The 11,356-nt window shown below is 39.5% G+C and overlaps 2 protein-coding genes across 3 annotated transcripts; one reads left to right on the top strand and one right to left on the bottom strand.

Moving 5' to 3' along the window:
* Positions 1 to 6,384: 6,384 nt before the first annotated feature.
* mrm2 (mitochondrial rRNA methyltransferase 2) lies at positions 6,385 to 8,543 on the bottom strand. Of its 2 annotated transcripts, XM_020625664.3 has the most exons (3): positions 8,142 to 8,543; positions 6,955 to 6,978; positions 6,385 to 6,881 (listed from the first exon to the last, which is right to left on the bottom strand). In XM_020625664.3, the coding sequence occupies exons 1-3, from the start codon at positions 8,428 to 8,430 to the stop codon at positions 6,445 to 6,447; spliced, it is 750 nt and encodes a 249-aa protein (XP_020481320.2). In that variant the 5' UTR covers positions 8,431 to 8,543; the 3' UTR covers positions 6,385 to 6,444. The 2 variants fall into 2 exon arrangements, with proteins under 2 accessions (XP_020481320.2, XP_020481321.2); XM_020625665.3 differs by lacking the exon at positions 6,955 to 6,978 and having other exon boundaries at positions 8,142 to 8,500.
* Positions 8,544 to 8,844: 301 nt separating this feature from the next.
* nudt1 (nudix (nucleoside diphosphate linked moiety X)-type motif 1) lies at positions 8,845 to 10,122 on the top strand (the record flags this gene model as incomplete). Its single annotated transcript, XM_065965068.1, is given in 3 exon segments — positions 8,845 to 8,991; positions 9,102 to 9,258; positions 9,977 to 10,122. Coding segments are annotated over 2 exon segments (298 nt in total), but the record flags the coding sequence as incomplete, so codon positions are not given.
* Positions 10,123 to 11,356: the final 1,234 nt, after the last annotated feature.

The raw sequence follows: 11,356 nt of genomic DNA, 5'->3' as shown, positions 1-11,356 counted from the left end.
ACCAGGATGCACCAGTCTCACTTGTTCAGATAACAGACACCTGGTCTTGATCAGATCAGACATCCGTCTTGATTCAGTAATCAGCATGCCTCACCGCGTAGAATGGAGCCTGAGATCATTCTTCAGTGTGGAAGAAGGCAAAGTTGCTCTCTCAACTTTGTGAAACAAAATGTAACAGCTTTGCAGGAACTGCAAGGACCAGTAGAACTTATAATTGAACTTGTCCATCTTGTAGCTGACACTTTACCTCTTTCCATGCTTGTGTGGTTGATTCCTTCAGCAAAATGGCCACCAAGCATGCTGCTTACACGTGACATACAAATGCATAGAGCCCATTATCTGCTCAATTTTCACCCTGCAGGATCCTGTTATTTCAGTCAGTATTGAATGAACATCCAATATAAGATATAGGAGCATAAATCTACCAAAGTGTGACACAATTAAAGAAATGTAAGACTTTTAACCACATTTTACCCTCTCTTTTTTTAGATTAACTTTTTGTCTTTTTCCTTTATTTGATATGACAGTGGCTAGAGTAGGAAACCAGGGAGAGAGAGCGAGTGGGGAACAACAACGCGGGAAAGGAGCCACAGGACGGACTCGAACCCTGGCTGTCCGCTTGGAGGACTCTAGTACCTATATATTCAATTCAATTCATTTCAGTTGTATTTGCTAGCAAATTTCATACTAATGTAAACTCAATGTGCTTTTCAGAAGAAAAAAAAAACACAAACTCAATAAAAAAAAAACAAATAGATTCAAAAGCACATTTTAAATTCAAAACACATTTATAAAAGGACCCTGAACCATCCCATACAACACTTACACCAAGAGCGGAACAAACTGGACCATACAACCAACCATACATATGTACACTCAAAGACAAACACACACAAACACACACACACACACACACACACACACACACATACACACACACACACGCACACATATACAAAGACTATAGCAGCCAAAGGCACCTAAGAAAAGCAATGTTTTAAGACCGTTCTACAGAGCGATTTCTGCAGACCTCAGGTCAGCAGGCTGTTTGTTCCAGTGAACGGCACCATGGTGACTAAATGCACCTTCACCAGATTTAGTTTTGCGTATAACCGCTAGGCCATCTGCGCCCCAACACCCTCTCTTTTTAGTACAGGAAAAAACTGGCTGTGGTCTAAATATTGTCAGGCAACGTTGAGGTGCAGCAGAGCGAGGGGGCGGGGGAGTCCAATTGTTTTAATTCTTGTTCCACACATCATCCATGAGCCAATGACCACTTTGTTCTAAGATGATTAGATGATTAATAATTCAGACTCGCATATAAAGATGGAGTTGCATAATTCAGAATGGCATAGGGCTACAAGTTGATGTACCGTAACTTAACTTGGACACAGTCTTTGCCTAGATAAGCTTTAAACCCTCTTTATAATACTTTAATACTAAACATGTCACTGTTTTTATCTGTATTAACAGCATGATGAGTTTTTTTAACTGATGTGTTTGTATCTATACTTAGAACGAGTCGTCTGTTTCCACATGTAGGAAAAAGAGAATGTCTTCACAAAAAAAGCGGGGGTGTAATAATGGACAGACAAAAAAATGAAATTCATACCTTCTCATTAGCTGATTCATAGGAAACATGATATTAAGATCCATCTAGTATAGACTCTTGGAGTGTTTACAGCGCCTGATAAGTGGTCTTTCTGGTCTTCAAAGGATTGCTGATGATGATAATGAAGAATTATTATTCATGAGCTGCAGAGGCTTTTATGATGTACTCGTGTTTAAAGGGTCTGATAAAGAGCTGCCACTTTTGGGGCATAATGTTTAATCAGCTTAGGCTTTCCCTGTTAAGTATTGCAGTTACTAATAAAGTGTAGATAGTTAATAACAAAGGAGAAAAAGTTGCTCCTCTTCTTCTACAACACACATCTATTTAAAACTCTCTGTTCAAGGTTGGCAGACATTTTTCTTTGTTGCTTGAACCTTTCAAACTAAAAAGTCTGATAAATAACCTGGAGCAAAATCTGCATTTGCCGTCACAATGTTATCATAAGGGTATCGGCGTTCAGCTCCCATCTGTATTCATTTTCCACCCTTGTTCGTAAATGTCAGGCTTCGATCTGGGGATGCAAAATGGTGCCCCAGAGTGCAACCTGCGCTGTTTTTGTCCTCCGACGCCGCTGTTTTGTTTTTTCCCTTGTCTCTTTAACCCTCCTCCCACAACCATCCCTCACCCTGTTCGCATAAATGTTCCTGACATTTTCCTGCAGGTCTTTCAGCAAACCTCGAGGAAAGGAAAGCGAAGACCGAGAGGAGATACAGCTTGATTATTCACTGACATGTGTCCTTTTGTGTGATAGTGCAAGGGAGGCGGAAACAATGCATCTGGAACTTTTTCCTGGCAGACTTTTGGTACGTCATGGTGAGATGCACTCCAATATCACGTTTGAACAGGCACAAATATTTCTACAGCATGTTTCACTTAAAAACTCCCACTCGGAAACTAAAGCACTCGGTTGTTCGAATGGAAATTTCCCCGAGCCATTATGTCAAATTGCTTTGCCAAAACATCGACATCATAAACTTGAAAAATGGTACCCATGCAAAGTCGTCACAGCGTCCCGAGATTTGAGATTCATTTATTTGTGGAGATGGTTAAATTATCATCAGAATAGTAGTCATTACTTGGTGCCAGTGAACGCCTGCTTGGCTCGGTCTGGTTACATTCAGGAACAGGCTCAGGGAATAATGAATGTTGTCAGACTGGCAATTCTTTTTGGCAACTCAGGTCAGGCCACAGAATGAATAACTTGATGGTAATACTGATATAATTATTATCATCATTTCTTTAATTTCCTGTCAATTTCAGATCTCCAACAAATGAGAGAGACAGTTAGGTTTTGTTTTTTTACTGAAATCCAAATCCAAAAGGAAGCATTCTGTTTGTTAAATGTGTCACATTTAAGTGTACTGTTGCATTGAAACATTTGCTATATTGCATTTGAAATGCTTCTTTTTTTCTGTATCTCTCCAAACCTTGTGCAAAAAAGAAAAGATTGTCACTCTAATGTCTATTAGACGGATTGAGTCATTTATCTCAAATCCTTTCACCTGAGTGTGTGATTGATTTTTATAAACACAAATTTTGTACGTTCTTAATTGTTGCAACTGTTGTAAATTGTTCGTCTTGTATCTCGACATCGTTGTAAATGAGGGGAACCTCAATGATTCTCGAGGCTTAAATAAAAGGTTGATGATGATGATGAGACCTCAGCAGTGAAACAGTCTCATCATCATGCACAAGTAGATTTTAATTCATTTGGTTTCAAAAACAAGGCATGAACGTTTTTTTTTGCAGTCTTCCGCAGCCCTTTGACGTCACAGCAAAGTGTCAGAGCACACAAGAAGAGAAGGATAATGAGCAAAAATATTATTTATAATAAACTGTAAAAAAAAAAAAAAAAAAGCCTACTGTGGTGTGTGTTTGATTTGCAAGTAATACATGATTAAGGCGACACTAAGTGGCAGATGATTCTACCGATCTTCATCTTCATAATTTGATGATAAATTACCTCTTAAATTGCCTCAAAGTGACGAGAAAACCGAGGAGCCTCGTGATAATTCAGATGTTTCACCAGCTTATATTGGCATATATTGTTAAACACAGGTAGAAAAAGTGTTGCATGGTGGGATATCACTATGTGTCTCCTTTAATGTCCTGATAGGATTGTACAAAAGTGTAAAATACAAATATATATTCAGCTGAAAAAAATACAAAGTGACGCAGTTCAAAGAGGTTTTTTGTGCAGCAGATTTGTTTTCAAAACTCAGGCCGACAAGAGAGAAATCTGAATTTTAAATGTGCAGCTCTCCAACAGTTTTTCTCGCTTAATTCACTAATATTTACATCTGAACCTGCAGCTGGCCAGAGAAGAATGAATTAACCTGTGGATGAATCATCATTCAGCCTGAGCCCGAGTGCTCAGCCACAGTGGAATTTACATAAATCCCACAGTCATTTTAGGATCATTTAAATCCAAATAGCAAAGGGCTGAATAATCAACAAGTAATGAGAAGTAAAATTGGTCATCTGTTCGCATCTTTCATGATCAGCTTCATCAACAGGCATGTCTGCTCCCCATTCACTGCAAACAATCATCTTTAGAGGTCAGTCCCTTTCTACGCAGTTAATCTTATCGAGAGGCATGAATGTTTCAGTTCACACAGTATTACTCATCACAGCCGAGACAGAGAGGCTAAATATTCATGTATTCATGTGAGCCAGCTCGTCTTTTGCTAAGATAAATGCAAATTTAGTGCAGATTAATCTTCTAATTTTCATTTTGTAGAATGATCAGACTCAAAATGTCAATTAAAGGATCATCTGTTTCCATTACCATCGATAGTTCATCAGTAATTGGAATGAATTTTCTTTTTAATGAGTTAAGATTATCCAGTTATTAAATGATAAATCAACTACAATGAACATGTAGTCAGATTGAATAAGAAAAGCCAGGAAATCTTTTTTTTCCTTTTTTTTTTTTGGATACACGGCCAATCCTCAATTTAAAAAGAAAACTTCCATGAGGTTCTTTTTTTCTAGTTCTTCCTGAACCAAAGAAGAATTCAAAGTCACGATCACCTCTTGTTCAGGCTTAGAGCTGCGAATGGCAGGGGCAAAAGGTGATTAGGAAAGTGGAACTCGCCAATGGGGGGCCAAAACAACGGGGAGGGCACCCAACAATTCTGAACATATGCTCATATGGCTTCATTTTTTAAAAACTTTCTATTGTAATCCTCGTCTGTAGCAAAGGACAATACATTTAAAGACAATTCTTTGTAGCTACAGCATTGTTAAAGCCTCGGTTGGGTCCCCCCCCCCTCCCCAAAAGGTGCAGTTCGTTTAGTCCACTCGTTGTGCATCTTAAACTGAAGCAATGAGAGAGGATGTGTTTGAGGTAATTAAGATCTTTCATGTCAGGCGAGCAAAAACAAAATTAATTTAAGGTGAAAGTGCTGTAAATAAAATCCTTTCCAAAGACAAACGAGTGAACACGACTTGCTCGTTCTAATTCTTTTTGGAATACTGAAATTGCGCTGTGCAGCTTTAGCAGCTCCGCTTGCTGATGAATGAAGCAAACTAAGCCGTTCATCCTGACACATTTGCATCATACAGCAGGAGGGATGAGCATCTTGTTTACTTGACTTTAACTCATGTCATCATTTGTTCAGTGTAGAGTCAGGAAAATGTGTGTATTTGTATTATCTGGCAAACATGTTTATGTGGAAATATTTGTATACCTGATATTTATGTTAAACCATTACTGACACGAACCACAATGAATAATTGGTTGTTATTCACTTCTTGGTACATGAGGTTGCCATCCCCCATCTCTCTTTCTCTTGGACATAATGAAGGTATCAAATGTACAATACATGAGGAAAAGTCCAATTAATATATCAATTTATATATTGGAAAAACATTTCTATTTCTACATCACATGAAGTTTTGGGCCCATTGAGACTGCATATGCACTGGGTCCAAATATATTACATACATGAGGTCGTTTGATATATACTTTGAATCCCTGTTGAGATTTTCTGAGACGTCACATATGACATGTGTATTCCATAATGCAGCTCTGATAAGACTCTGCCTCTTATTTCATTAGCAGCTGATCTGCACTCTGGTCAGAGCAGAATCACATTACTATGAACGAGCACAGAGACAAACAAAACAATAATAAAAAAAAACACATAAACGCTGTTTGCCCGACTTCTCTGAGCACAGATTGAAAAAAAAATATATATATATGAAAAAGAAAATGTGTCTACTATGACTGAGGATATTTTCCAAGCAAAGGGACATATCTCCTCTGTCAGAGAGCAAAGCCAGTCAACACTCGCAGGCTGCCAAGCTCCGGCATCATCCCACTTCCCATTAGTCATGCTGGATGTGACTCTTATGTGTTAGGTTTTCCCTTCATAAGCCCTCAATGAGAGAATGATTACATATTTCTACATGGCTGGCAGTGCACATTATTAGCATAAGCAGTACTGGTAAATGACATTCTGTAAGAAAGCAAACAGCAGACTGACAGTAGAACAAACACTGTGGGGCAAACAATAACTGGAGAGAAGACACAGCAACGGGCTCTTGAGGAATATCACTCTGGTGATTCCTGCACACGTTTACGTATTACTGCTTCGCTGCTGCTACTGTGTTAAGTTTGCAGGGATAAGAAATCTGCACCGACAGTATGTGATGTGTTTGTGCCTGCAGCTGTGATGCTTACCGATGCCTCAACAGTGCCACCTTTTGTTCAAAGATAAAGTAAGCCTCTTGATCCATGTCCACAACAAACACAGTGCACACTTGAGTATCCAGAAAACATCTATATTTTTAATTTGAGGGGACACATGTGGAAAAAAAACAGGCAACTACAATCTCTTCTCTTGCTTTCTGTACATTCCAGCTAAGAAATACCTCTCAGCTGAGTCCTTTCTGCTCGCATTTGGCTTCAAAGTCCGAACACTTCCGAACACAGCGGAGAGTTTGTCCTGGAGTTCATGAGCGAGGATCCCGTCCCAGTATTTACAAAGCAGAGACCCCCCCGGCTGTAGGATCTTCCCAGCCAAGTCGATCAAAGACAAACACATCAAGATCAGTTTCTCGTGGTCCATGTCTCTGAAACCGCTGGCGTTGGGCGCCATGTCGCTGAGGACGACGTGAGCCCGGCTGTGTGGGAGCAGCTCCAGCAGCTTGGCGTGCGTGGCGGGGTCCGTGACATCATGACTAGGCAGGAAGTGGGCACCGTCCAGAGGTGGGATGTTCAGCAGATCGATGCCAATCACGGTACCACGTGGCAAGTCTGGGTCTGCAAAGCAGCAAACAGTTAGGGGAACGTTTCTGTGGGATGTGAACGTGTTAATGTGTTACTTCCTTCATACCTGATGCATCACAGGCTGACGCAGCTATGTGGTTATGCAACACAAACACTCAGGCGAGTACCTGCTGCCACACAAAGCAGAGGGTTTTATAATATAGCATTTCATATTTGGATAACTGAAGCCCCATCCTGTAACTGAAAGCCTGTAAGAGGTTATATTTGTACATGTTCATACAAAGGAATCAATGTCTTAAAAATGTTCTTCATCAAGCTTTTCAGAAGATAACAGTATAACACTTGTGTTCTTTTAAAGCTGTATGAGTTTGGTTTGGATTAATTGAGATGTGCCTGAGAGAACAGAAAGACTGAAAAAACAGTCACTATTTACGATTAAAGGCTGGTTTATCAAGTTTATCAGGTGTTTGATTTTACAGTGTTTCTGTATTTTAACAGTTACATTGGTTAAAATTCTTCTAATTTAAGGGATTTAAGTGTTCTTATCTGCATTTTATATCTTCAGTAAAGTAACTTTAATGTCAAAAAAGTGTAAAGAAAAAAAAAATGTATGTCCCACTCCCCGTCCATTCATATAAACTGTGGATTACAACTTTTTAATTATTTAGGGCAGAAATTCTAAGCTTTTACATAATGATGTGTCCCAACATGATGAGACAATAAAGGCGATCAAACCATTTAGAAATGATCCACCTTTATGAGCAATAATAGTTGATGTAGCCTTTATAGTTGTTCCCTAATTGAAAGCCTACATAAAGAATCCCATACACATGAAACTACACATAGGTACATGGCACTGGTCCAAATAAGGTAATACCAAATTGTAAAATATGGAGGAACAGGAATTATGATAAATGTTGAAGAACTGGACACATGGTATCTTAAGATGATTATTAATGTGCACCACAGATGACTGCAGTTAGGACTTTTGTAATAAGATGAGTCAAAGGCCCTGCAATAATTATGAGTTTTATTTTAAAAGCAGATGGGGAAAATACAATAGGACACTTTAAGATATTTCCAGATTTCCCTAAGAAAGCAAAGACCTTTATCATTCAAATGTTGGTTTCTAAGTTCCACAGCTCTTTTTTCTTTAACAGTAAGTGAGGTGGAATTATGATCCCAATGTCTCTATCACAGACTAAAACAACACCTGAATGTAACAGACTGCTGCACTGGTTTTTGCATCACACTGTTTATTTGTGCACCCATGTGCGTAGCTTCCTGTCTCACCTGTCCCGGCTGAATTGACCCTCTGGACTGCCACTTGGCTCCAGGCTCCTGGTGCCGCTCCGCAGTCCACCACGCTGTATCCGGGCTTTAAAATCCGAAACTTGTCATCTATCTCCAGCAGCTTGAAGGCGCTCCTGCAGCGGAAGTGTTGTTGGTGAGAAGCTTTGACATACGGGTCTTTGAGCTGCCGCTGCATCCAGCGCTGCTCAGCAGGAGTTTTACTCTTCGTCTTCTTCATTAAACACAAGGAGGAGTGCAGACACCTCCTCTGCAAAGAAAAACACCACATTGCTTTGACTGTAACGGGGTCATGTGTACCGTGCACATAACTGCGCTTGCGCAGAAACACAATTTACAACTTGCCATTGGTCAGAGTCTGCGTAACACCTTAACATGTCTCCCAAATGGAAGATTGTTAACAATATTTCCTACCTGGGATGAGTTTCCTGCTCAACAGGGAATTTAAAACTATTTGTTATAAATATATGACATTCCTCCTATATTTTATGTTTTTTAATGCATAAAATGCAACAAGGACGACATAGTTAATTCAGGCGGGTGGTTTAATAGGAAGACACACGTTTCTAGTAGAACACATTTGGAGGGAACACCTTTTAACTGATTTGTAAATGAGGTGATGGCCATGAGTGACTCCAGTCTGACGTAGTTTAGACCTAGCCATGACTTTAGGCATCAGCGCGTCATCTGACACCACGTGATCTGTACTGCCGCGCGCGGGATTCACTCAACCTGCGGTGTGTGTGTGTGTGTGTGTTGTGTACTGCACTGACTGCTTCTTATCTTCTGTCACTTCTCAGATTTAGATACTTTTGGGGCAGAAATTGAACAGGCAAGCATGTGCAAAGTCAAAAATAACTCCCGACAGTCTACGTTGACGTCATACATGATTTACATTTTTTTGTTTCTGTATCGTTAAGTCTCGTTTTCTTGCCTCGACAGGTGTCATGTTGAGCCCGAAGCTGCTGACCCTGGTGCTCGTGGTCCGGCCCGGCAGAGTGCTGCTCGGCATGAAGAAGAGGGGGTTCGGGGCGGGGAAGTGGAACGGGTTCGGGGGGAAAGTTCAACCTGGAGAAACCATTGAAGATGCTGCGAGAAGGTAAACGCAGCAATCCAATGCCAGAAGAGTTTTGATTTATTTTCTTCCAGTTTTTAGACGATTTCTTGCAAGAAGAAACAAATATTCACTGGCCATGTTTTAGCTGCACACAAACATTTTTATTGCTGCTTTGGTTTTGCTTTGTGGCATGCCTTGAAATATATTTTAACCACTCTACATACGATAATAACATAACACACAATAAATGGGGCTGTTTGTATTTTAGCATACACTAAAAAAAAGTTCATCTTTATCACCTTAAGGTCATGCCCTTTGCGTGTTCCACAAAATAAATGATGTTAAGTCTGGACCATGTGCAACACAATTTGTTCCAAAACATGGAAGGAAGTCAGACCTGTTCTCATTCTATTTTCCTCTTTGTGAAAGGACTATTAAAAGGCCCAATAAATCAGCAAATTCTCACAAGCCTTTTTTTTTTAACTCCATTAAAACTTAATCCCTCAGAAAAGCTGGACAGTTATCAATATTTGAGGAAACAACAAACAACCCTTTTTCTCTGTCGCATAAAAATGATTTGTTGTGATCACCTTGATGACAAATTCACCAAATGGGAAATGTGAATAATATATTAATAAAAATAGATTCCTTGTCTAGGAAGCCCTGATGTTCACTGTCGTCTCTGCTTTTAGTGCCCGTGTGAAGTGCACTGTGAGTTGTACACAATATCCAATATTAATCAGACGTTTTCCTTTTTTAGAGAGCTGCAAGAAGAAAGTGGACTGACGGTGGATGATCTGAAGAAGGTGGGAAACATCAAATTTGAATTTGTTGGAGAAACCCAGCTCCTGGACGTCCATGTTTTCAGAGCCGATGAGTATAATGGAGAACCAACAGAGTCAGAGGGTAGGTACCTTACAGCGCCGCACAGAGCTGTGAGCATGTAGTGGGGAAGTCCAGCTTAAGCTTTTTATTTCGAGGAAGTGTTTTTGTTCTCCATAATTCCAAGTATCAAGTAATGTGGAACAAACTGAAATCCTGCTGTTTTTGCACTTTTTCTTCCCCCAAAATATTAACCAACTTTACCTCAATTTTTACTCCAAACTTATCTCTGTTTTATTACATTTAAGATAACAAAAATCAAATACTTTTATTCCAGGTTTTGTGTAAGGATATCACATTAAAAACAAAATAATCCGCACAGATCCTTCTGAAAATCCTCTGAAAGGATTGGAACTGTTTCCTGCAAACTTGTTAACTTTTTCACAGACGTGGCTGTGAGCAAGCGGAGCATATTAGCAAAGGGCAGAAATCTATAAGTGCTCTCTGAGTGCTAAAGTTAAAGACAACAAATACACAAAGGGGAGAGAAGAGGCCCTGGGCTGAAAGAATGCAGAGACCTGCAGTGATCTGTGTTTTCTGTGAGTTAAGTTTAGGGGTCAACATGGTGAAGCTGGGAGACACACAGCAAAGCGCAGGAGGAGTTAGGAATTAGCGTGCGGGAGTCTGGAGGCCAGGAAAAGTCAAACAGCCGAGAGCTGAAGAGATATAAAAAAAAAAAAAAGGAAGGAAGAAGATGGAATGAAAAGTTATTGAGGAAGAGAGAAAGCAGAGCTGCTAAAACATGTTTTGAAAAGAGGAAAAGCAACAGCTGAACACTTGTGGAGACATTTCCTCGTTTTATAATACTTTTTTTAATACACCATCAATGGAGCCTAGCAGGGAAACCTAGACGGATTTTAGTATCAAATTATTCTAACTTTGTGAGATTCCCACTTTGATTTGTTCATCAGGAGCTTCATATTAGCTGAGAGGAATTAAGAGAATAGATTTTTTTCCCCCAAAGGTCTTGCATTGGTGTTTAGAAAGCAACTCCTCATGTAGCCTACATGTGAGAGTTAAAAGAGAAAAACAGAATTAAACTGAGTTGGTAATGTTTTTTTTTCTTTTCTATAAAACATAATTTTACTTGATAGAGATAATATTGCAATAATTAGCCTTTATGCAAACTGAATTGATATAATACAGGCTCAAAGTTAAAGATAAGTGAACTAAAAGGTTTTTCAGTCAATGGTGAAGATCTCATAAAAAGTGTCTAAATGATTATTTCCTCTTTTTTTTTCCTCCTAGAAATGAGGCC

The sequence above is a fragment of the Labrus bergylta genome, chromosome 16, assembly GCF_963930695.1.
Source record: "Labrus bergylta chromosome 16, fLabBer1.1, whole genome shotgun sequence".
NCBI lineage: Eukaryota > Metazoa > Chordata > Actinopteri > Labriformes > Labridae > Labrus > Labrus bergylta.
The sequence above is the reverse complement of the archived record's forward strand: the minus strand, read 5'-3'. Positions and strand labels throughout refer to the sequence as shown.